Source organism: Artemia sp. Qi Xiang Cuo, chromosome 14 (assembly GCF_049724085.1).
Source record: "Artemia sp. Qi Xiang Cuo chromosome 14, ASM4972408v1, whole genome shotgun sequence".
NCBI lineage: Eukaryota > Metazoa > Arthropoda > Branchiopoda > Anostraca > Artemiidae > Artemia > Artemia sp. Qi Xiang Cuo.
Genome location: NC_142807.1, coordinates 54,009,717 through 54,037,238, shown reverse-complemented (window position 1 = coordinate 54,037,238; position 27,522 = coordinate 54,009,717). Strand labels below are relative to the sequence as shown.

The window sequence follows — 27,522 nt, the reverse complement described above, 5'->3', positions numbered from 1 at the left end:
ATAGACAAAGAGAAAATAATCCAGATTAAAATAATTTCTTATAGGAATTCTGTCAAATGCCTCCAGTGTAAAATTTCCCCTGGAAAGTTCACCCCGCGGAAATTTCCCTCCACACGGAAAATTATTCCGTGCGAAAATTAACCCAAGCATGAAATCATCCCTTCCCAATAACAAATACTATACGTAAACAATGGACAAATTTATAACTTAAAGACCTATCCCTAGGGCGTAAAAGGGGGGGGGGGTCGTGTCATCTCCAAAGGTACAGTTTTGGGACTTATCAAATATGCTGGAAAATGGCTGTCTCAAAATTTCGATCGTAAGATTTTGGGGGAAAAGAGGTGTGGGAGGCGGGCTAGTTGCCCTCCAATCTTTTTGGTCACTCAAAAAGGGCACTAAAATTTTAACTTCGATCTAATGAGCCTTTTTGCGAGATCCTAGGACTTTTCGCTTCGCTCACCCCTAAAAAAAAGGTTCGATTCGCTCACCCCTAAAAAAAAAAAAACAGCAACAACAAATAAACATGCATCCGTGATCTTTCTTCTGGCAAAAAATACAAAATTCAACGTTTTTGCAGATGGGAGCTTGTAACTTCTACAATATGGTTCTTCTATACGCTGAGTCTGATTGCGTGTCTTAGGGGATTTCCTCTCTTTTTTGAAAATCACGCACATTTTCTCAGGGTCGTAGCTTTTGATGAGTAACACTAAACTTAATGAATCTTACATATTAGGAATCAGCGTAATAAGCCGATTCTTTTGGTATATCTATTGATATCAAATTTGCGTTTTTAGGGTTTCGGTTAGTATTGGGCCACGTCGCTCCTTACTTACAGTTCGTTACCACCAACTGTTTGATACCCGGTCCTGCATTTATTTCTGTATGAGCCTATGATTTTTCGAAGCTTTTACAATTTAGAATGACTTCAATTGGTTCTCTTGCATCTTTTTCGGCTTTTCTTCTCTCAAAACTACTATTATTACTAGCAACTCACTGCAGCACTAGCCTGTATGAGGCCAATACAGCTGTGCATGCTCCTCTTCCACTCCAATCTGTTCAAAGCTTCATCCTTTACTCCTTCACTGAAGTCCTAATTTCCTTTGGATCGTTTCTTATAACCTCTTCCGACTCCATTTGGGGACAACCGGCTGTTCGTTTGGCCCTTGACACGAACAGAAACATTTTTCTCTTTCTGGAAAACTTGCACTCTGTCAGTCCTGCTGACAGGCGGGATGGGGAGGGATTTTGTCTTTCAGTGCTGTTCGAAGCCTCTTCGCCCCCTCCGAAGGAAATTTTTAGAAAAAATGAGTAACGGGTATTAGGACTGAAGTAAACCTATTTACAATGTCCCCTCTCGGCTTGTGTAGTACCTATGGGCTTAATTTTTTTTCTTGTGTTTTGGAGTTTTTAGTTAATATTCCTAAATTTAGTATAATTAACGGTATCATTTCCCTCTGAAAAGTTGCTTTGAAGTATGCCTCCGAATCAATGGAGTGTGAATGTTATTGGCCTTGTAGACAATATAATTTTCACACTTGACGAGCTCATCATGCTATGAAACTTGTAAACAAATATTTTTCATTTCTGTGATTGCAACATCATTGCGAAGTAATTTGAAATCCTTAAGCAAAATATATTCTTTTGGTATTATTGAGAAATATGTTTGAAATATCTAAGGAAAAATATACTTGTTGCATGAGGAATATTGAAGCCTCACTCCTATAATGTTTAACGAGAGCTGGCACCATGATCATAGTTTACCCTCTCATGTTTAAGAGGCTTTCACATTGCAGTGCAAGATTTTACGTTACGAAGCTTTAGGTGCGAAAGCAGGTCGGTCCATTAGTTCCCAAGTACGGTACCTTACAGAAAATGAGTTTCAATCCTTTTGTTGTTGATTCTCTATTATTGCTATGAAGAAGTAAATGAATGGTAATTAAGAGATAGTAGTATATAAGTATTGAACACTTGATTTCTGACCACGTTTTCTTGTATGCGTTGAAAAATTTCAACGCATGCAAATTTGCATATTTCTGCTAAAAGTCTGGTTAAAAATCCCCCAGAATCCGCAAAATCCACAAAATGCGGCATGTGATACTTAGGGGGTATGATTGTTCAGCAAGAACTAGTCAACCAATCGGAAACAATGTTTACATACTAACGGATTTTGCGCAAACTAGTGTAACCTGCTTACTTAAGCAATGTGAAACTACATTAGGCTAGATCTCCTTATTGTGCTTCGGCTAGGAAGACTGACATCGACTCTTGCGCTCAATGCAACGCTACAAAACCGGGCAGTGATTCCGCATTTCTTTTAAAAGAATATCTAAAATCTTGATGATGTTTGGCAGAAAATCGGGATTTGACTTTTTGGCTTTGGTAGTCCTGTTCTCATTTTGTGGTATGTTTCTGGAGGTATTGGAGCGATGTGTGAACGAATTGCTACATTCTAAAAGTTCAGAGAACAAACCTACAAGAGCCAGATGGGATTTGAGAAAGATCAAACCAAAAATATTGATTATCCCTTAGTTCTATGGCTATCTACCTTAGTTCTACCCTAGGATGGATGTATGGATAGATAGACAAAGTCTAACAACAAGTGAAAATGACATCATTTCTTATACAATCATGAAAAAGGCTTTTGCCAGCTTTGCCGCCTCTCACTCAGACTGCCTATCTTGGCTTTGTCTCCAATTGGCCAATATGTTGATGACAACTTGATTTTAATTCAAAGCGGGATTTTGTCGCTTAATTTTTATTTAAGTTGATTCAGTTTCTAAGGGAACTTTGGAAGCAGCTAGAAGATCGGAAAATAATGAAACTGGTTTAATTTTGAAATTATTTATCGTCGTTATTCAATCAGATTTTAAAGTTATTTATACTTAAGACATTTTTCTTCATCAACTTTTACTTTTTCAAATCCTTTGACGATCTGCCACGACACTCTGCTAAGTCCAGGATCGTGTCAGAAAAATTCGGACAGTGTTTAACAATTGAGTTTGAACTGTGCGGATTAACTTTTTGTTTCCACCGTCCCCAAAAAGTTATCCACGAACGATAAAGTGAAAACGAAAAGTCGTGGCTCAATAATATTCATATAAGAGCAAATATTATAACAATTAACACAAATATTCCATACGATAAAACCAAAGAAAATCTGCGTGCATTTCGGCCATTCATCTCCAAATCGCTGTTTAAAACGCCGACAAAATGGTTTAAAACCAATCTACAAAAAGCAGTAAAAACATACTCTAAAAGACTGACGGGAAGCAAAACGGAGTTTCATTCTCTGTTTTTCGTTTTGTTATTGTGGTAAATGCCGAGAAAGGAAAACAGCGAAAATTGATTTGGCTAATCTGTTTCTTTCACATGGTTTGACGTTCATACTTCACTCTGATCACAGCTGTGCTGGCAAACGCTACTTTTCCTTTTAGCGTCTTTCCGAGGGGCGGGTCAACCGAGTGTGTCTGCGGTAACTTCAGCTCGTTTCATTCCAAGTTTCTTCTGAATCATGGAAATCAGAGTTATCCTTGTCGAACGATTCATTTTGTCTGTCTCCACTTCTTTGAGTAGGCTGAATAGTATTTTTGAATCAACGTTTGAAAACGGCAAGGAGAAGAAGCATTTTAGAAACTTACTTTCCCTGGTTGTCCCTCGTACTCAAAGTTGATTTCCAATAATCCACGGCTGTCACTATTTCAACGTCATTGACACTTTCTGAATGTTCCAGCCACTCTTTGTCAGTGGCACTTTTAAGGTTCAATAAAAGTAACCATCTTAGAGATATCATCGTCAAAAACTGAATATTTTCTGTGTCAGAACAATAGCTTCAATGAAATTCGCGAGCTGAAAAATATTTTTTTCCTACCTCAGCTTTCAGCATCTTCTTTTGTCGTGTACCTGATCACTAGTTTTCGCGTGAGTGGTCAACTTAGCAATCTCTTCCGTCATATCTAAGCCTTGATAAATATTTTTCGGAGGGAGGTGCTGCGAACTATTTTCAGGGTCAACTGTCATTCTCTTTTCTTCCAAAAGGTCCATTACCTCAAGAATATGTCGAGGCCTTACGGGGGTGGGTGGGTGGTTGGGTAGCCGGCGTAGAATTTCAATAATAGCCATTGTTATATTGCAAAAAGTGAATTAGTCAAACAATTGACAAATTTACCACTTTATCTGCATGTTTTTGTTAAGGAGACAAATAATCTGCTATGATAAGCAAACTTGCTGAGAACTTTTACTGTTCATTTATTAAAACAAATGTTTCTGGAATAATTTGAGTAATTTAACCAGTCCTGTTTCTGAAAGTTTCATTTTTATAACACAAAGGTCATCAAAGGTCGATGTCCTCTTGAGGGGGGGATGAGTTGAAGTAGGCACTTGAAAATATCTTCCCAGGGCATCATTGGGACTCTGAATCCATTCCTGAGAATTTTCACCCAACTCAGCTACTTTCCAAGATAGCCAAACGCCCCTCACCCATCTTCACTCACCTTTCACCGGAGGAATTTTACCCCAAGAACCAACCGCAAAAATGAGGACAAAAAATGTGCTGTATTGCTGAAGGGTTAATGCAGCTCTTGAGTATATTATTGACCAAACATTTCTGAACGCAAAAGGCTGGGGCAAGATATTTGCTTTAATTCATCCACTGCTTTCAGCTTACAGAGCAACTGCAGACAAATTCTAATTCTTGTCGTAATTATTTCAATATTTGGTAAACACCAACCTACTGAATCGGTTGAACCCATGCAATACTAGTTCCCATCTTCTTAGTACATGTGGACACCTGCAGTTAGTTTGTGAAACACTTGCGGTTTGTTTGTCAATTGAATAATGCAACCAGCGTGGGGACCAAAGTGTCCTGCATCAGAGTGGAAAGATTTTTTGAGGCGGTTGCGCATTGAATTTTTCGAATCGGCGCGTTTTTTTTTCTTTTTTTTTTTTTTTTGGGGGAAAATAATTAATTCGGGGCATTTCCACATGGGCGGCGCAACTTTAGACCAAGCAACTGGCAACAGCGTCCTGCATTTGTCAACAAATACAAATTGTGCTGTCTGTAATTGTGTTCTTTTGCTCTTGAAAAAAGATCCCTAAAAGACCACAGACAGCTGCCATGTACAAGACAAAGAATAACCACAAAGATTTTTTCGTAGGTTTTCGGGATCTTCTTTTTTTTCTGGAGATGGATTGGTAGTCCAGAATATATTTTAAATATAATGATTTCAATTTTCAATTTTTCAATGATTTCAATTTTTTGTTTGGGACTTTTTTCAGTAATGTGTCGCAAAATGTTCACCAAGTTTTAAAGTGGAGGTGAGTAAGTGTCTCTGCAGTGAAGAGGGAAGTAACTGTAAAGACGTGGATTAAATACAAATTTAATAATAGCCGTTAAAATTCTCCACGTGCCTTGTGTTAAGCTACTTTTCATTCTTCTTAATGTTTTTCTTATTTGATGTTTTACAATTTTCTTTTATTCACAGACATTCCATATCGTTAGTCAGTGGGCTTAGGCAAGCGATTGGCCGTGCTGCAGCCAATGGTGACGTGGACCTGATGACCGTTTGTATTGGTCGCCTTATCTTGGAACATGCTGCTATGCTACCTGCATTTCGTCACTATTGCTCATATGCTGTAAGTAGTCAGTACTTAGCTACTGTAGTTCACGACTACCCCATGTCCAAGCTTTTCAAAATAGTGTTTCTATACTCGGATCATTGACACTAATAACTGCCACCTCAAGTCCTAAATGAAAGAAGAAAAAAATCCCACCGTCTAAAAGTCTTGCAGGTAATGACGGATTTAAGATTCTTCATGTAAGACTTTTGTCTAAAAAATAACAATCTGGTCCTAAAAAGATTAATTTATTTTAAAAAATAACAATCTGGATAAATTTCATTTTAAAAATCATTTGTACAAAAATTATAAAAATACAATAAATAAATATTTATAATATATGTACATAATTATAGATATAATATATATATATATATATATATATATATATATATATATATATATATATATATATATATATATATATATATATATATATATATATATGTGTGTATATATATATATATATATATATATATATATATATATATATATATATATATATATATATATAATATATAAATATACATATATACATATATACATATATATATATATATATATATATATATATATATATATATATATATATATATATCATTATTATTAATATTAATATTATTAGAAATATTATTATTAATCTTAAGTCTGATTTCAATTGATTCTCGGACTACCTATTTATGCCTAGGTCACTGCTAATAAGGGCGGATTCATCAAAAAGTATATTGTGGCTAGGATTTCCAAAAATATGGCTTCCTAATGCAGAATCAGATGAAACAGCGGAAATATTAGAATTTAGAGGTTTGACTATATCATCTTTATGCTATTGTATGCGCTTTTCTAAATTCTGGTGTGTTCTACCTACATAATATTTGCCACAATCGCATGGTATTTGATAGACCCCTCTTTGGCGAGTAACTGGGGATTTATCTTTACCAGAATTTGGAAAATTTATGATTTTATTCAAATTATCTCCACTGTCTTGCAAAAAGTTTTCCCTCTTGTTCTTCGTGCTTTTGCTGTTTGTTATGGAAAGGCAGTGTGGTCATCGTCGCTATTTTAGTTGAACCACTATTTAATTTAGTGGTTCAATGCATTTATATATTTGTATCAACGCATTGTATCAACGCGTCATGCGTTGATACAACGCATTTATATATTTGTGTAGTCTGAAACTGTGTAAAATATTAGGTCTGTATTGTTTCCTCTAAATAAAAAGGGATTTTGACGCCTCTCTAAGAATTTTCCTGTTTTTTTTTTTTTTATTATTTTTTTCTCATTGAGATTTTAATCATCCCAGAGAATTAGGTTTTGTTGATTGTTGTTGTTGTTGAACTTTGTTGTTGGTTTTGTTGTTGATACAACTTTTTGGAAAATATTTACCTAAAAAGTTGTAACTATAGAAACTTCGAACTAAATTACCATTGAAATTCGATGATGGTGAATTTGACAAGCGAGAAAATGGATAAGTACTAGTCACTTCATAGAATTTCCAAGAATTTTGTGTGATCAAAAACTTTTCTTTGTTCCTCAGTTTCAAAAGGGATGTAAATCCTCCATTAAGTGGAACGACGGGAAGCAGCTTCAAAATTTTTGGTGACACCCTAAATAGATTGTTACATATTTTGAATATACAAGGAAAAAGTTCTTAATCCGGCATTAGGGGTGCACAAGGGTGCAGCTAGGGTTTTGAGTTTGGAGGGGGGGGGGGCATAAAGGGTGCCAACAAATTCGCTCGGTGTGCCGCCAATACGGATACTTAAGCGAAATTAAACTAAAAACATAAGCTACGTTACAAGGTGTCGGTGCTGCGCGGTCACACCATGGAACTTTGGGACTGGGAAATCGCCCTCCTCCCCCTTAGCGGTGCCCCTAGGGGTACCTCACCTTTAAAGTTTGTGTTTTAAAACCAGGATGGTTTTAACTTTTTATAGGAGCATTTTCGGAAGAAAAAAAAATTCTTAGACAACACACAATTACTTTTCCTTATAAGTTATATGTAATTTCTATAGGGGAGGCATTTCGAAGTAGCCCTTGTCGTATTTTCGAGGGAATGGGTGAAGCCCTTCAATTGGGCATTAGAAATAAATTTTGACCGCATAATGCTTTGTTTTGATGCAGAGTTTTTAGCATGTAAAGATTGTGTCCATCGAATATCATTCATAAATTTAATTCAAGCTTTGATTGTTTCATCTTCGTGGGAACATGCTTCAAAAAGGCTTTTAAACAATTAGTAATTGTTCTACTTATTGTGTATGATGGAAAGGCAGTGTGGTCTTCGTTGCTATTTAGAAAGTTTTTTTTAGGCAGAATCGCCTTTTTCCATGTGGATTCCAAATGGGCAATACTTTATGGGGGTGTCATTTAAAATTTTGAAGTTTATTTTAGATATTTAGTATTTTAATAATATCAAAAATACATCTCCTATATTAAACCTAGTTTTGGAACTAGCTAAAGGACCATCGGTAAATAGACATTTTTATGCTGTGGTGTCAATTTCGGAGGGCCTGTTTCTCCCTAGATTTATTGCCCTCCCCCCCCCTACATTGTGAAAAATACCTTTTTTGGGAGTATTTTCAGTTAAAAAGCCTTTTTTTTGGGGTACTTCCATTGGAAAAACTGAAAAATCCCCCCCCCTAGATATTAAAAATACATTTTGCCTCCTCCCCTCAAGTTTCCGCGACTTGACGCCACTGTTTTTATATGTTAAGCCTAGGGATCCAGACCAAAACTTTTAGCAACTATTGGCTCAAATCTGAGTAGAACTTAGCTTGATGAAAGAAGAACATAAATTATACAGGTCCGTATTATAGCCAGAATACAACTCATGCGTCACACTGTCTGCATTATTGCAAAATGTTTAGCAATCATGTTGCGAAAGGAATCAATTGAAATGCGCAGGACTGCTAGCTGCACCTTTTCGTCAAATGTAAAGCATTATGTAGAAAGGGAGTTGGGGTTCCATTGTAATTCAATTTCATTCATCCCGATTCCACTCAACCTTGGTGCTTCTCAACTCCCATTTAACCTTCTGCACAGGTATCCCAGTCGTATCCCAATATATTTCCTGTTGCCGTATTACGTATCCAATACGTAATAGCACTTCGTATCCCAATATATTTCCTGTTGCCGTATTACGTATCCAATACGTAATAGCACTTCGTATCCCCCCAATATATTTCCTGTTGCCGTATTACGTATCCCAATACGTAATAGCACTTCGTATCCCAATATACTTCCTGCTGCCGTATTACACGCTCTGCAAATTTTTTCAATTATCATTTATTGAAGAGTTGGAGGAAAAATGTTACACCCCTCCCCACCAAATTGGGTTTCAAAACGACATGAGGTGCATAGACGCTTTGTCAGCAGCTACAATGCATTAATTGGTGCCAATGTCTGCTTCTCATTCTGTTCTGGTTGGACATGACAGGAGGCGTGCTTTAGACTACCCTATTCATGCCCCTATTTTGCTCCAAGCTGCAAGGGGTTAGATTCTACAGATGTTAGGCCATTAAGGAATATATATATATATATATATATATATATATATATATATATATATATATATATATATATATATATATATATATGTATATATTTATGTATATATATATATGTATATATATATATATATATATATATATATATATATATATATATATATATATATATATATATATATATATATGTATATATATATATATATATATATATATATATATATATATATATATATATATATATATATATATATATATATATATATATATATATATATATATATATATATATATATATATATTTTTTTATATATATATATATATATATATATATATATATATATATATATATATATATATATATATATATATATATATATATATATATATATATATATATATATATGTATATATATGCTATGCATATGTATATGTATATATATATGCTATATATATATGTATATATATATAGCATATGTATATGCTATGCTATTCTTGCAGATTTTACTAGAACTGATAAAGCAAAAGTTTTTTTGCCAATTATCTGCTCTACGTATCACCATGGACTCGCAACTCTAGATTGATTAGCTAATATAGTACAATTGACCCAGAAGTCGTAGTTTCGAAACTGATAGAAAAACATGAGAAGAAAATTGCAGGTCACTCATGGTTTAGAATTTTTATTTGATTTATTTGTAATTTTTCTTCTTTCTGTTTTTTTTTATTGTCTCATATTAGACTACAATTTATAAAGTTGTCGTTGTTTAAATTACAATTGTTCACTTTTTTTAACGCTTCGTCTTTTCGTTTGTTTTTTAAATTGGTTTTTAAATAGATTAAATAAATTCATCTCAACCAACATTTAAATCAACCCTTATTTAATTTAACCATATTAAACTCAAGTCTGATGCAACGTAATCCCCACAATTCAGCTTAGTCGTTCCGGCTGCAACTAAACTTCCGTTAGAATCAGGCCTAATTAATTCAAGATTATAACTGAGCAATATACGTCTTGTTGCTGGCCACTTTGACATAAATTAAACTGCATTTATTTATTAGTTAATTATTACGTGAGTGATTCTTTATAATACTTTAAGGCTCATAGGTCACGGTCGGACACAAAACGGACACGGATAGGGTCGGACACGGACACGGATAGGGTCGGACACGGAAAATCTTCGACGTGTCTCCGGACCCTGAGAACATCCGTCCCCCTTGATAAATCAGTATGGATAGATATTTTATTATCGGATATAAGTTGGTTAAACTATCAAATTTAGTGCGATATTAATACGGGTTGAATGAAACTGATTGCTGTGAGACTGAATTGAATGGGGTTTAGCTCCACGGGATTGTGTTGAACGGGGTTGAAATAAATGGGGGTCAATTGGAATGACAATGGAGTTGAACGGGTGATGAGACGGGGTTGAATTGAATGAGTTTGAATTGAATGAGGGCTTAGTTAAAAAGATCAAGTTGAACGGGGTTGTGTGAATTACATGATCACCACCAAGCCAGAGGCCTTATTGGAGTTAGCCTGTGGTTGCAGCAATAAGAGCTGATTATACATGCTCTCCTCTTGTCAATGCCATTTTCAGACGATACGACAACCCGTTTTTACGTGAATTGCATATTTGTATTAATTAAAAGAGAAACTCAAAATATAACACAAACCACGTTTCACATTGAATAGAATCTGAATGTTGGCTTGACTATATTATCATTAAATAATAACAATAATACATTTAAGTAATGTCCAGACGCTGAAGTCAATCTTGGACCAAGTCTCAAAATCTGAATCTTGAATCTGTCTGGTAAAATTTTTAGCAATGTTGAACTTTTGAACTCGATCCGAGACTGTATCCAGCGTCTGAAAGACAATTTAGCATACATACTGTCGCCTAAGAGTAAGAAAATAAAATTGGAAACCAATTTGATCAATAGCAACATTATAGATGCACTAGTCTTTAGGAAAGCTGAGTGCTTGGAAGCAACTTTATTGAGATAAAACTTCCTTTCAGATTACAGCTTATCTACTTGCAAAAAATGCGGGAATAACCGAGTATTGGGCTTAGCTAGCTTTAAAGTTGATATAAATTGTGTCTCCCTTGGCCCTTGTGTTTTGTGAAACGGTGCTGCTGATGACTAAAATTTAAAAACGGAAAGTAGTTCCCAGTTTGTTGTTCCCATTCTCCCATGTTGTTGATGATAACTAAATTTTTAAAACGAAAAACTGTTCGCCTTATGTCTATTAAAAAACACAACTGAACCGACTCTCTATTTTCTTAAGAAGTATAAAACTCTCCTATTGTTTTGCCATTTCTTCCCCTTTATCTTTTTTTATGAATTCTTTTCTCCTTATCTTCATTCCATGTGGAGTGACTAGGGGTTGTCCATTAGGACTTGTACTGAATACTGGGTTGTCTAAATCGTTTGTGTTCCCTTGAGAGGCCCGATAATAAGTGGACATTCTCTTAATATATTTGGGACTCTTATTTCTTTGGGATAACCTTTTTGTAGTCGCGATAGGAGACCATTTTGTGATCTTAGCCGTTTTACATTTTTATTTTATTTGTTTTTTCGTCTTATTTGAAGTTATTTTGAGATGTAGAAAGAAATTTGATTATTTTAGTATTTTTGAATCTTCAATAAAGTCACTTGTGATGCATCCAGACAAGGAGCCCTTTCCTCACCCTCCCCCCCCCCCTTCCGGGAAATTTAACGAAAACACAATGCAGTGTCAAAGAAATATGATTTAGTCTTTTACAATTTTTAGGCTTCTCTTCCCCCCCCCGGAACAGTGTCTGTCAAAAAATATTAGTACTGTTGCGAAACATAGTGTCTAATTAAAAGTTTGCTTCCTATGACCTGTTCTGCATGTTTTTGTCGAAAAATTGGATGAGGAACATAATACTAAGTTGGCAATCTTATATGCACACTTGACATGTAAGCTAAGGGGCGGATGGAGGGCTTAAATAATTCAAAAATGGGATTGTCTACAAGGTCGCGGATATGCAGCCAATTTCATTCCCTCTCAACGTTTTTGCAAGCAAGCAGCTTCTCTGCAAACATTGCATTTTATTTTTTTTTATGAAGCACAGTTACTGGATGCTTCTTGATGGTTCATGTCGTAAAAAAAAAAAAAAAAAAAAAAAATTTTGCCTTCCCTCCTCTGAAAAATGACAACATCTGACCCATGTCGTTCCTATACCTATCACATTCCCTTCAAGCACCCTTTGAAATTATAAACTAAGTTAATTTATTATGAATATACAAATTTTAGCATCCATTGTCAGGGCAAGCTTAAAATTTCAATTCAATAATTCAATTCAAGACGCTTGTTGTCGATTCAAAAACCACTACTTTCATAGCAACCAGTGCCATTTTAGTCCAAAAGATTTACGAAAGAACAAAATCAAGAACTATTTTTTTTCCTGTTACCAGGAAAAATTTTAATTTCTTAAGATAAAAATGAAAGTGTTTGATAGTCATGACATTTCCTAATTATTCAAGGACAACTTTTAGGTCATGATCACCGAACGTTTTCATTTTTAATGTTAAAAAAAAAAAATTCCTCGTAACAAGAACTTTTTATTTTAGCACATTTGGAGATACGGACATTAAAAAAAAATATATCATAGTTTGTAACACCTAGAATTAAAACCAAGAAAATTGTTGCCCTATATGAAAAATATAGGATATTTGTATGCATTTTTACTACTTAGGGATGACTTCGAGCTCGTCCCCTTCCTACAATAAAAATAGTTTTTTTACAATTTTTTCTACAGTTTCTTACATTTTCGCATTATTCATCCTTTTCCACTAGTCCATTTTCCTGTGGGTAATCGAAAATCTGAAAAAAAGCGAAGGTTTTTTTTATTTTGTTTTTTTAAGGGTGAAGCTTTCAAACTCCTTGCTCAAATAGAATCTCAAGGTGGACCTGTACAGACATTTCTGAAGACATCAGAACGGGACAACCCTCTACTCAGACGAATGGGATTACATGCATTTTTAATGGTTCCAATACAAAGAGTCACAAAATATCCGCTACTTCTTCAACGAATCGTTGATGCTACACCTTCTTGGCACACAGAAGCACGGAAGTGGCTAGAAGCAGCCAAAGCGCTCCTGCAGCACCATCTTCAAGCGATTGATGACGTAAGCTTTTTTTAGTACTAAACGACATTTATTTGAAAAAGTTGTAATCTCTAAAAGACCAATACTGAACAGACATAGCGCTTTCTTCCAGTGTTTTAAAGCGCATATGTGCGTACGATAATCTGGCGTTTTCATAGGGAAACCGGCGTATTTTTTATGAGTATTTTAAATTCGCAACGCATATGCCATCAAGTAGTATATTGACTGAGATTCTATACTAATTCTACAGTGTAATTAGTGTATTTCTATACTAAGTAGGGTACTTCATAATCCTTGATTGAAATTATTGAAATTTTTAGAGACAGTCACTTAATATTCAGTAAGTCAATGTAAATTATGGTCAAAATAAGTGTTGAATCTAGTAAGAAATCCCAGTCTGAAAGCTGACGTAAAATATGTACGTGTTTAGCTCGCAAAACGCTAAATTTTTCCGAACTGCTAACGGAATCAGAGTTAATTCAGTCACTTCGAAATTCAGCTATTAACGGAGATAACGACATCAGGCTAATAATATAGCTTCGACGATATCAGCCAGTGGTGGATCCAGTATTTTGTTAAGTTAGGGACGGGAGGCTTTCAATAATTTTATTCACCTTTATTTTGGATCGAGCGTCAAGGGCTAGTATTTTTTATTCTTCTTTTTTTTTGTAGCAAGAGCAACACTTTGGTTTTGCCCTTTTTTCTCCAAGGCTAGTATTTTTTATTCTTCTTTTTTTTTTTTGCAAGAGCAACACTTTGGTTTTGCCCTTTTTTATCCAAGGCTAGTATTTTTTATTCTTCTTTTTTTTGTTGCAAGAGCAACACTTTGGTTTTGCCCTTTTTTCTCCAAGGCTAGTATTTTTTATTCTTCTTTTTGTGTTGAAAGAGCAACACTTTGGTTTTGCCCTTTTTTTTCCTAGCTCGTCCGTTTCAACTTAATGCTAGAATATGGTAAGGGCCTAACCTCTACAGTTTTTATAGAAAGTGTGAACCTCCGACCGGATTAATGAACATGACATTGCATTTTGGTTTGCTGCGTCTAATTCTTGTCTGGTACCAAAAGGATGATTTTCGCTAGTAATTGAGCCAGAGCCTAGAGTGTGTGAGTTGAAGTGGAGTTTTATAGCCTATTTTGGAGTGGACTATCTAAAGTTATGCAGCCGAGCTTTTTCCCGTCGACCCATGTTTCTGCTTTCGACTGGCAAGCTCTGATCTAGTAGGCAAGCAGGGAGGAACCAGTTTTAAATCGAAAAATGCTTAATATGTGCGACGTTTGCTTGGCCTTATAGCCAAAGAAATTGGAGCTCTCCATTTGCTTTTTTTCTGAGTAGTGATATTAGAAAGTTGGCCCACAGGAAGAAAATGAACCTTCAAACCAAGACTGATCGGTTTTTTAAGCTGATTCATAGTCCTTGATGAGCTGATCAAAGTGTATGCCATTAGTTTTTTGACCTAAAATCTGTTCAAGTGATACACTGTTTTAAAAAAGTCAAGGTTTGACAACTTTAGTGTTAGGGTGCACATTAAAAAAGAAATCCGGTTCAAATTTTCAGACAAGAGAGGATCTTGTGAGTAACAATTGGACTTTATTATGTTTATAATAAACATAAGTTGTGAGTAACAATTGGACTTTATTATGTTTATAATAAACATAAGTGAGTAACAATTGGACTTTATATATTGGACTTTATTGTGTTACGGTGCACACTAAAAAAGAAATCCGGTTCAAATTTTAAGACAAGAGAGGATCTTGTGAGTAACAATTGGCTTATGTCTTGGCCATCTTTGTGATGAGGAGTTGACATTCTTTGCTTGTTGGTGTACCTATTATTTTGCTTGAGATGCATTCGAGGGCGTGTAGTATTCCTTTTATTTCCGCTATGGAGAGGGGTGTGAAGTGAAAATAGATTGTTATAGTAAGGTCACCTTCTTGGTTAATGGGTTTGAAATTTCTGCAAATTAGTTTACCTTATATTCGATCAAAAGAATTGGGAAAGCAGGATTCAGAGACAAGTGGGGGAGTTTCAATTAAGAATTTTTTTTATAGACAGCCGTCGTCAGGTGCTTGTAATGACTGGTGATGACCTTTTTTCTTCTTTTGTTTTAGCAGTGCCTATCTATAGTAATAGCAGTTGTCTATCTATCTATAGTTTTTTTGACTCGTAAAAACGTAACAAAAATGGATATGAACAAATTTTGTAAGTGATTTTTGAGGGTTTTTTTTTGTATAGTAATAACAGTGTCTATCTATAGTAAAAAGCCTAGTATCAACATTCGTAAAGAAAAAAATATTATATTTAGATAGAGTATCGAATTCTAAAGGAAGTGGTATCTTTGTTTCTTGGCTATCTTGGCATGTCATGTGCTTGTAATGACTGGTGTACCTTTTTTCTTCTTTTTGTTTTTTAGCTGTGTTTATCTATAGTAATATGATTATGAAAAGCGACGGATAGCTTTAAAGAACCAATTAGGTTCTATAGGATTATATTGCATGTTTTGAGATTGTTTTCATAACCATTTTTTTCATAATCATTCGGAGATTTTTCATAACCTTAAAAGATTTCGAGGGGTTGACAACTTTAGTTTTAATGTGCACTTTGAAAGAATGAATTGGGATTAAAAGTCTGAGACAATTTAGAGACTTGAGAATAACATTTGGCTGTTAGATCTTGGTCATATCTGTAGATGAGGAGTTTGCAACTTTTTAGTGGATGTACCTATAATTGGTTGCTAATATGCTTTTAGGCTAAAAAAAAATTTTCTTCATATACTTTTTTTCTGATACTTTTTGAGGGTTAGAAAATTCGTCTCCATGCGGTTATGCAGTGATTATAATTGAAAATTTATCACAATGACGTAGTTTTACAATTATTATAGTGAAGAGTACCTGCATCAATATGACTGACAAGTTTGGGATAAATGCTTAGTGCTAATTAGGCTCTATAGGATAATATTCTAAGTTTATCCCGTAACAGTACCTACAATTAAGAAGGGTATGGTTCATACAAAGTCAATAAAATATTTTTAAATCCCTTCTGGGGTTTCTTACCAAAGTGTTGCTCCTGCAACACTTTAGTTGGCGAAGCCGGCCAGGGGTTGCTGCAACATATTGCGTTACCTAGGTGGCGCAAGTATTTCTTTTTTTTAGCTTGTCGAGGGGATTAGCTTCCCTCCCGTCCTTGGACCTTCTATTTGGAACAGTTAACCGTAGCTGGCATAGGCATGCTCTCTTTCTCTATCTCTTCCGCCCCTTACTCTCTCTCGCTCTGTTCTCCATTTCCCTATCTCTATTAGTAACTTTTTTTCCTTTCTTTCTATCTTCCTCTTAAGTTGTCTGATAATGATATGAATTCTATTTATTTATAGGCTGTTGGCAAATTGCAATCGTACAATGGAAAGGGACCGAAAACACGTACAAAATTTAAAGTGTAATCTTAGTGTAGTAACATTTCTTCATCTCCAGTGTTCCTTCCTGCCGATAGGCCAGATTTTCTGTATAAAAAACTTTCTAGTTTAGAGTTAAGAACATTCTTATACGATTGCGCTAAGCCAAAACTAGTTTCGGATCTTCGGGGCGATGAAATGCCTGTTGGTAAGCAGAAAGCGGCCTGCATACTAATAAATTTGAACGAAGAGAGGCGAGCTCAAAGGTTATATCCGTGAAAATTAATCATTTACAATTGATTGCTGAAGATTGTTTTTTGCCAAATTTGACAAAGATGTTCAACAAAATGTTGACGGTTTCAAAGTTTGACAGTTTTAAAAAAGCTTTAAAGATATTTTTAATGCTTGAATAGTCTGTTGGACGGCTGGATATTTTTTCGCTAAGATACGTTGAATTTTGTGTTGAGGCTAATCAACCCCGCGTTCAGAATAGCTTATTCAATCGATTGCAATTCGTTTTTATTACTTAAAACCAATGAAAATCTGTCTCTTTGAAAGAGAATGATTTTCATTAGCTCAGAGTGGCGAAAATCAATTGCAGTTGATTGTTATAAGCTATATTGGACGTAGGAAACTTCAACTTCACGAAGCAGAGGTTTGTTTTTGTCTTCAGAAATAATCAAATATAAAGCTTTAAGTGCTTACTGAATGCATTATGGGTCTGTAATTGATGGGAAATCACCAGTGGGGAAATTTTTATTCCAGCATATGATTAAAGATCTTGCTCAGAATATTTATTAGAAAAATCAAAATTTTTTAGAAATTCCCCCTATTTATTTTCACTAGCGGATCATTTACGTGTATAACTCTTTATAAGTTAAAAGTAAGTTGTGTCCATATTTGCTGCGTTAAACGTAATCTTTTGCTCTTAACAAATTCTTTTAGAGTAGTCTGACGTAAAAATCTATAAATCATATTTTAAGATTATCACAATCATCATAAGCAAATTATTCAAAAATAAAATAGAGATGGGGACTCAAGCTCTGATCAAGCATGAACGGCTTTCTAGGAAAATTTAGCACTAGGAGTCTATTTACCACTGCTTATGTCACGGATAAAATTTGCTCCTAAGATTGCGTAACGTAATGTAATATTGTGTTTTGGCGTTGTACTTTCCTCTTAAAAATAGATTTCACAAAATGTATTAACCCTACGTAAAAGCTTACTTTAACGTAACTGTAAGACGGAACGAAACACAGAAACCTTGATTGAAGAAGTTTATAGGAACTTCAATATCATACGTTTACGTTTATAAGGCAAAACTGCATCTTTCAATAAAAATAACAATTGTGTTCCTTGAAGGTGGAGAATATTTGTATACCTCTAAAGACCCTACTTTCAAGGGGGAAAACTAAGGAAAATTGAAAAGGGTTCATTAAAAGTAAAGAGAATTGAAAACAGATTTTTTTTTTCCTTTCAAAACTGTAAGGAATCGAACAGCATACTTTCCTTTCTGATTCGACTCCTCAAGGATAGCTTCAGGAGCGAGTACCAAATCATCTTTACTGTTTGTTGGTGCCATGTTTTTAAAATTCAAAACTTCGGCGAATGATGGTTGTGATCATTGTCTATGGTGAAGTAGAATTTATATTATAAAAAAGTAATGTTCTACTGTGAAGAGAATGGTTTCGACATGAAGAAAGATGAATGTAAGAGCTGTAGGATGAAACTTTACAGCCTTAGCATTAAACGTAGCATACGTCTTACGTTACTGTAAAAACCTTGCGTTTTTGATTTGAATTGCCCTTTAAGTTAGGCTATTGTGAAAGGTTTTATGTCGGTGTGTGAAAGAACCATTAATATTATCAATATATAAAGAAATGGGGTAATTGAAAATGTCGCCGTCCATTTTAGAGGAAATATTCGTTTATTTCTCGTTATTTTTCGAAGTCTTCGCTTTTTTTTTTTTTTTTTTTTTTTTTTTCTTCCTAAGCATGTAGGAGGTATACACAAGTGTATCCTGTCGAAGTTACTGTGACAAGAATCGAACTGCGTTTAGGTGCCTTTAACTAAAAGCCTACCTGGAGTAAGGCTATAATTCTAGCATAAAGTATTATTTTGACCTTGTGGTCTGGAAAATCCCATCTAATCTTCCGTTTGGAAAATTATGTGATTCCTTTGAGTTTAAGTAACAAATATGAGTGTTTAAATGTTTCAAATAAATTTTATTAGTTTAAAGACGGTTGAGAGCTAAATTTCTAGATTTTTTAGTCGTATTTCTAGACTGAATAAAAACCTAGATTCTAGATTATAGACGTAAACTGGACTTAATTGTATCGATTAGTTTCCCATGCGATTTTACTTCTATTAGTAACTGCAATTCAGTTTTGGATAAAGTGTAATTTTGGTTATTTTACTTAACGCTAGAATTTTCTACTATATTTGTGTGTTTATTTATTTGAATTTATGCTTTTAATTTTAAGATAGACCAAAGATAGCAAAGATGATCCAAGCGCGTTAGCCTATATCTCAAAGAAGTAGATTTTTTTCTTCTCTTTTTTTGTCGAAAACGAAATTTAGAATAGCCGTAAAAAGATAATAAAAAAGAAAATTTAGTTTACGATGAATTAATTTGAAATAAGTTTTATTACTTTACAAGTATTTAAGTAGGACCTTGTCGGAAATTCGTTTTCGGAAATTGGAGCAATTGATTTTTGGGTTGGGAAATAATTATTGACCAATCAATTTAAAACCCATACTTTATTGTACTAGACCCAGAGCAGTGTCAAAAACACATTTGCAAACTCGGGACAGAAGTTTTATATTCGTGGATTGACTTATTTGATTGGCTGCTTTCAACTACCAATGAGGAAGTAGAAAGCATTTTAGAAAGTAAGATTGCGTGAACAATCATTTTGGATTTGTTTTTAGAGCAACTAAAATAAGTATTTGAAGTCAAGTAATCCGAAAAGTTATGGTAAAATCTGTGCAAAAGACTACATTTATCAAAGCGGCGTGTCAATAGTCTGTCTTATATCATTGTTATAGGCTAATAATAGCGCTCTTGGATCGTCAGAACCTGAAAATTATTATCCTAGGTTATTTGTGTTTTTCTATCTTTTTAGTGCTGTTGCAGTTGTTATTTCTTATTTTGTTTATTTTTTATTTGCAGTGCCCCAGTTCCAGCTTTAGTTCGTCAGATTCATTTATGCGAGCATGAAATTTTGAAATTATCTAGCACAATCTAGAAGCATTTTGTCAGTCGGGTATCAAAAGGATGTACCTCCATAATTGTAAATTTTCAGAAGAGCAAAAAAAAAAAACACAACTTTTTTATTTTCTCCCCGATAACCGTAAAGCAAGAACGGATTGATATGTATTGATTTGCATATCGATGTGTTTTTGTTTCACTGTTAACGGAGGGGAAATAACGAAGTTGTGAGTCCTTTTTTGCTCTTCTGAAAATCTACAATTATGGAGATATGTTCTTTTGATACTCGACTGACGATTTGAAAGAAAATAACTAACTTAAGTGAATATATTGTTATAAAGTGCTTTGTTTGAATATTTGCTTTGTATGTTTCTAGTTACCTTTATGGATCGAATAGTCAATGAAAGTAACTATGCGTGTGTGCAGGGGGGGGGGGGGGGGGTAGTATAAAATTGAGGCGTCCTATCCACCTAAATCCAGAAATTCAAGGAGTTTTTAATCACTTCAGAAAAATTTCCGTGTAATTTACCTTTTTTTGTACAATTATGTACTATATATTTGTATATACATTTTCGAGGTTTTGCTACTTATTTGTGTTGGCACAGGATTTGTTTTATCCTTTTTCGCATTAACTTACTATGCTATTTATCATTATTTATTTAGTCTAGCCTATTATTAATCCAGATTGCTTTTTCTCTGGAGTACCCGGTGATTGTAACTGCTTATATATGCGTTATTCATGTTCTATGTGAATAGTTCCTTTTTATTACACCTGATTTCTAAATTACTTGTTTATAATCATTTAACCTATTTTGAAAAGTACTAGGCTTTTTCGAAAGAGCTTTTGACAGTATTTTTCGTTTATCTTAAAAACCAAATTGAAATCAAATAATTTTTTTTCCCATACAAACATATGGACGTTTCCCTACTATTTACATTTTTGCGATCATCTGAACGCAATTTCAAAGACAGACATGTTTAAGTAGAAATATATCAGCATCAGTTATCTGCGTTTTCTAAAACAAATAATTCACCAAATAATACTAAATAAATTAAGTCATATTTAATTCATATAGTGTAATAATTCATATCTTTTTACAGCTCTACAAAAACTGAAATGAAAATTGAAACAAGGCCCGAAAATAGATTAATCATATAGGTCGCATTTAAATGATGCATTATATAACATTATTAGATAGCGCATTAGAAAACTGAAACAGTGCCCAAAAATAGCTCAATCATATAGGACGCGTTTAGATAACGTCCTCTAAATGCATTTAGAGGATGCAATTAGATTCCATAACATTGTCAATTTAGTTAACCAAATAGTATATCAACGGAGACTTGTCCCATACTTTCTTCTAAAGGGTGCCCGTAAAGCGTGGGCGAAGGATATTTGTGTTTTTAATCAAAATTGAGCATTATTTATTTTTCAAATAACATGCATTTGGAATTACGTCATATTTTTCTAAATGACGTCATCATTAATTGTAATTACATTGCACTTGAAACTGCATCATCAATTAAGTAACATCATATTTTTGTTGAAATAACATCTTCAATATGATTTCGTCATTTGCAATGCAAACTTTAATGCATTTCAAAAAATCACATGAACTCGATGGAATAAATATGCATTGCAATCAATCTTGGTACATTCACTCGATATTCGTTAAGGCAGTATATTGAATTTGTGATTTTTGATAAGTACACTTGAGTTGAGACCCCCTCCCCCTTACTCCATCCAGTATCCATGCACTCTCCTTGTCCGACACTGTCTATAATTTTCAACTTAGTCTCCCGAGCCATTCCCGAAATATTGTAGATAAGGTATTTCGATAGTATTTTGGCGAAAGAGACAAAACTGTGTCCAGACTTTACACACATCCTGTATATATGCTTTTGACTTCTGCTACCTTAGTATTTAACAAAGCATTTGATAATATATGTTAAAGAGATTTTCAATTAACCGAAAAGCTAATTAGTTAACATTTTAACATAAACCATCAGACAACATGAGATTTGGATTCGTTTCTAAAGCGATAAGTGATACCGGTGCTAAAAAAGATACTTTACAATACTACATAATATATAATTATAAAGTAGTTTTTAGTAGCTCTTAGGAGAGGGAGGGTGGAGGTAATGCATCGAGAGAAATTAGTCCTCTATTTTTCTATGTAAACTATTAACTTCTGCTTCAAAGGGTAGCGGTTTTAGCAGATAATAATCCTACCAATTACTGTTCTACCCTATACCAGTAACGGTTTTTCCAACGGCGTAACGGTTTTGGCAAATAATGACCCCCTGTGTAAATTGATATACCGGGTTTAAATATTACCAAATCGCTTTGCTCTATCTTTAGTCCGCACTCTAAAGTGTTCTGTTTCTAGTTCTTGAAGAAAAGGATTTATTGAGATGAATATAAGATTACTGGGTTTCAGACAGAGAAGATATACAAAACTCATAATCGGTGTTTCGTACTGGTATTCGATTGACGGCATTCCTAGCACTTCCAATGTCTTTTTGCTGGTGATATCCCGGTGGCCCGGAAGGCAAGAAACCAACGAAAGCTATGACCTAAAAATGTTATACAATTTGTTTTTTCTTTTTTTCTTTAAATAAAAAAAAGTATATTAATAAAATTATTTTTTTAATAAAAAAAAGAATATACTTAATTTTTATATATATTTGGATCAGCATTAAAAGCCGGCTCGAGTCATTCCTTACTTACAATTTGTTACCACGAGCCGATTGATTTAAACCTCAAAACTCTGATTTTAAACTTTATGTTGGAAATTTGAACATGCTCATTTCACGAAATTAAGCAGGGAATATACTATTGGCACTGTAGTCATGCTTAATGCTCATTTAATCCCCAAATGTAACAATTACATGGACTGGGGATTAACAGGAATAAAATTCCTACCGCCAATGAGGATGAATTTCCCATCAGAATAAGAGCCACCCACCCGCCAAAGATTACCCGCCCACCCACCAATGAGGGTACGTTTCTCATCAGAATAAGAGTTACCCACCCACCCCTCTTAAATAAAGTATATTCTTCTAGCGCAACGTAATCCTCAAGTTATGTCCCTATGTTGACTCATCAGCTTGACGATGTCTGTTGCATATGGATTCTTATTGCTTGGATGATATAGCCACCTTTTGCAAATTGTATATCCGCCTCCTGTGGATTCAATCTGAAGGGTATATGAAATAAACTGAGGGATAGGTTGGCCGTTTTTCTCGCATATGAACTTTTTCTGTTCTCTGTTGTAGGTTGGAGGGCGATATATTGCGGAAAGTTACGCCGAATATTTACGAAAATGACAAAAATAGAGCCGTGTTCTAGAGTGCAAGAATAAGGAAGGGAAACCAGGCTGTCACTGTATATTTTTGATTAATTTTTTTTTTTTCAAACTGTTTATATACACTTTTATAAAAATATGTTTTAATATTTTTTGAAATTTTTTTTTTTTTTTTTTTTAAGCCTTCAATAGCCTGTTCCATGATTAGCCAAAATTGATACTAGTTTAGTTCAACATTACTTGTGGATTATTTAGAATAGGCTCTGCCATTTCCTTACCTTCATCAATAATCTCACAAATATTAGAATACAATTTTAAACTATGGCAAATAATGCAAAAATATCGATCTTTGTTTTAAAAAAGCGCTTCTCAAAACCTATTAAAAAGTTTATATCTGGTTATATCATCAGCACACGTCGTTCAAAGGTTGTCGATATTATTTACAAAGCTAGATTTGATTAGAAATAGGCATGAAGCTGGCAATCCCCTTTTATGAGAAAGCTAAAGCTACTCTTAAAACAATCTAGAGGCAAGCTATAAAAATGGTTGAAGGACATTAATTCCTTCCATATGAATATGACCTGGGCCGCTTCAATTTAGCAAACCTTTCTTATAAGGCCCGTTCTTTTGCACTAAGATCTCACATCTTTCTGCAAAGATTTCCGTTCTTTTAACTCATCTTTGTTCTAAGATCTTACAGCTCACTGATGTTAGCAAAAGTGTGAAGGATGCCATCTTTCTGCCATATAGAAGAATGATGAGAGAACTTTGATGATATACTCATCATTGTTCTTAGACCGCTGATCAGAGCAGAATGATGAAAGATGTTTGCAAAAGAACGCTATAAGGTGTAAGATCTTAGTGCTAAGATTTCACTTTTAAGCGTTCTTTGTCAAAACATATAAGATCTTAGCACAAAGATGAGTAAAAGAACGGCCCTATAGACGTACAGGATGGGACATCGTTACAGCTAAAAAAGATTTTTACCACACAAAAATCTCCTGATCTTCTTCTGCGTTGAATCATTGTCCCTGTGATAGATCACCAAAGGATCGAAAAGATGCTCTGCGGATAATCAGGACGCTCTGCGGATCTTGGAAACGCAGTCACATTCTCTAATAGTAACGAGCCTCTGGAATTCACTCAAAGAATCGATATCAGCAGAAAATCCATATACCTCCAGGGCTAGAGCGGATGCTGGGTAGAATGGCATCGACTGGGAAGCCCGTGAGCCATCTTCCATCTTATTTCGTTGCCTTCTTCATTATGCAGCCTACTAGAACCAAATCCTTAAATTCTTCCAAGTTGCAGTTTAAAGAAACTTATTTAACCAGTGATAAAGATGAGGAAAAAAGGTTCTTAGGATTGGTGACCCTAACCGGAAGATAGTAAAATAGCCCAAGCTAATTGGTAAGCTTAACCCTGAAGTGTGACCTTTTCCTAACAGCCAGTTGCAGCCGGTCTCTCTTGTGCTTTAATAATAAATTACGGGTATAAGGACTGTCTATGTATTCTTTAATTTAGCCTCTTCTTTATCTTGCTTTCTAAGGGCCGAAGTCTTTATTGGCTTTTTCATGTTTTTTTACCAGTATCAAAATATTCTGCAGGAAGACCTAATAATTTCATGATTTCAGACCTTTTGAAAACTGCATTTATACACCTTAATAAGTAGTTATTTTTATGGGACAGTATCTATTTCAGAAATGTATTAGACAACGAAAATATATTGACGTTATATTTGTTACGTGAATTTTTTTACGTAACAAAAATTTCGAATGCATTCTTAATCTTGTCGTTGTTCTGATTTCCGTACGTTTAGTTGCCACTTTGTATGTCTGTATTCCTAGATTTATGTTAAAATAGAATTTTACTCCATTAAACTGAGATTTTACTCAATTTAACATTTTTCTGGACAACTCATCAAATAAGAGTTGAGGCATCACTGTTCGGGGGGGGGGGCGGCAAATACTATTTATTGTTTCTTTTCTAGCATGATGGCATATAGTTTATTTTTATCTTGGCTTAGTCCTTTAGCAAGTGATTTGATCTGTTTTCTCCCCACCCTCCCGGGGATGTTTCTCTTTATTGGGAAACTTGTTTTTTAAGAGATGGGACCTTTGGAAGATGTGCTTTTTCAGGAGAAGGGAAGTAGAAATTTTATTCTAAATTTGTTACCTGGTCTTGTAACATAACCGATCTTTCGAGACAAATCCTGAGTGAAATCTCTTTAGTATTATTTATTTACACTCTATCTATTATTTATTTGAATGTATTTGTGTCTATATTTATTTGTTTAATCTTTGATTATTGCCAAGAGTTAAACCTACCTGAGTCCTTTCCTTAACAATCAACAGTGTCTTGAGATTTAATTGACTTCAAATTTGTTTGTTTTAAGTGCCTTCATTTTAAGTGTCTTTTTAGGCGCTGCTTAGATAGCCTCACTGAGTTTATGATAAATTCTGTACTTTCCATTCCTTTTTAATATACCAGTGTAATTTCTTTTCCCGTTTACTTTTGTATTTTCAAGTTGGATAGAAACAAATTTCAGCATACGATGAATATTTTCATTATTTTCCAATAGCTATCGAAAATCAAAACGCAAAACGAAGTCATTTTTGGACTTCTCGTTTTTCTATAGATTCTTTTTAACATTTGACCCTTTACGGAGACTGAAACGACAACAGATATTTTGCATTAATATATATATATATATATATATATATATATATATATATATATATATATATATATATATATATATATATATATATATATATATATATAATTTGTCAATCATTATATCAGAGTCAAAATCACAAATAATTTAGGGAGAGGGAGAAGGATTTCTTATTGAAGGTACAGAAAGTGTTTTTCCTAATCTAGGGAGTGGGAGAGGGGGAATTCTGCTGTTTTTTTTTTTTCATTTTATCAATTAAAAGCCAGGAATTTTTTTTTCGCTTTTGCAAGTTTCAACATGAAATGTAGTTTCAGCGCTTTTCATTATTCAATCGTTGAATTAGTATGTAACGTTGGTAACATGAAAACCGGGTCTAAAAGCTGTCATCTAAAGTTTTGATGTAACCCAAAAATAATTTCGCTGTTGCCAGATTTAAACTTACAGACACAAACATGTACAAGATTTAGCTTTACGTCCGGATCACTTGTTGATAAAAGAAAAATTACATGCAATTACAGCTTTTCATATTTATCCTGTTAACAATTGTTCGAGTAAAAGATTGTTCATCTTTGCAGCGTAAAATTTGTGATTTAGCAGAACTAAAATGGAAGGAATAATCTTTTGAAATTAGAACAGATGAATCTGGCAAAAGATACAAAGATTGTATCAGTAGGCAACAGATAGGGACAAATTGGTGTTGATACAGGCTGTTAAGCCAAGTTCTTGTCATTTCGATTTTTTACCTTTTGTATTATACGTGTGAAGATCAAATCTTGGAAAAACTCAAGTCATTCCTAAATCGTGTTTTTTAAATCAACAAATGTGACTGCGGTGCAAGTGGGGCATTGCACTTAAAGTGCTGATTACCATATAGTAGGAGTTCCGTCATCAGATAATTACGTTAGCATTTGCACTCCAAAAAATCAGATAATAAAAAATTTAGTCTTTTTTCGTATAAATAGAGAAAGAACTAAAATGTTTGTCTTTTATACTTATTATGAACGTACAGGGGACCGAATTTTCTGCTATGGGCCGTTTAAAGATAAATGTATGACAAATGATGGTACTTGTATGACATACCCCCTACCACTCAAGTTGTTCATGCAGAACCGGTTTTTTGTTAGTTTTTTTTTCAGCTTAGCGCGAGATAAGACAAAGAGAAGTGACAGAATAAATGGAAAATATATAATTTGGGTTCTATATTTGCGCATTAGGGGGGGGGGGTAAAGTATTTGGACAATGTGAAGTTAGAAAACAATTCTCACTACATAGTATGCAGAAAAATTATACCTAACACAATAGGCATGCAGACCCAATTTACTTTACCCCCAAATAAACGTCAGAAAAACATATTGAAAGAATATTAGGTAGGGGGTATTTCATACAATTACCCAAATAATTAACTGTACTTAATGATAATAGACTTCTGGAAAACACCTATACCTGCAGTAAATCTTGAAGATTTAGTTAAAGATATCCCCAGATGGACTAAGCCATACTTTTTTTTAACAAAAGTTGACAGCTTGCATGTTGCAAGTAGGCTACGAATAAATCTCGTAGCATACATTCAGGCGCTTAAAATTTTGTCAATCCTTTAAAAAATTTTGTTATTTTTTACCACCAGATACCAGAGTTTGAAGTTAGCCTTAAACATTTTTTTTTTGTTTATTCGTGCATTATTTATACTCG

General features: G+C 34.1%; 1 protein-coding gene across 3 annotated transcripts in view; it reads left to right on the top strand.

Moving 5' to 3' along the window:
- Positions 1-18,557, top strand: part of RhoGEF64C (Rho guanine nucleotide exchange factor at 64C) — a 66,324-nt gene extending 47,767 nt beyond the window's left edge. For all 3 annotated transcript variants that reach the window (XM_089100073.1, XM_089100071.1, XM_089100072.1), the window contains exons 5-7: positions 5,481-5,631; positions 13,011-13,274; positions 16,620-18,557. In XM_089100073.1, coding sequence (XP_088956199.1) covers positions 5,481-5,631; positions 13,011-13,274; positions 16,620-16,685 — 481 coding nt within the window. In that variant the 3' untranslated portion in view covers positions 16,686-18,557. The remainder of the gene's footprint in view (positions 1-5,480; positions 5,632-13,010; positions 13,275-16,619) is intronic.
- Positions 18,558-27,522: the final 8,965 nt, after the last annotated feature.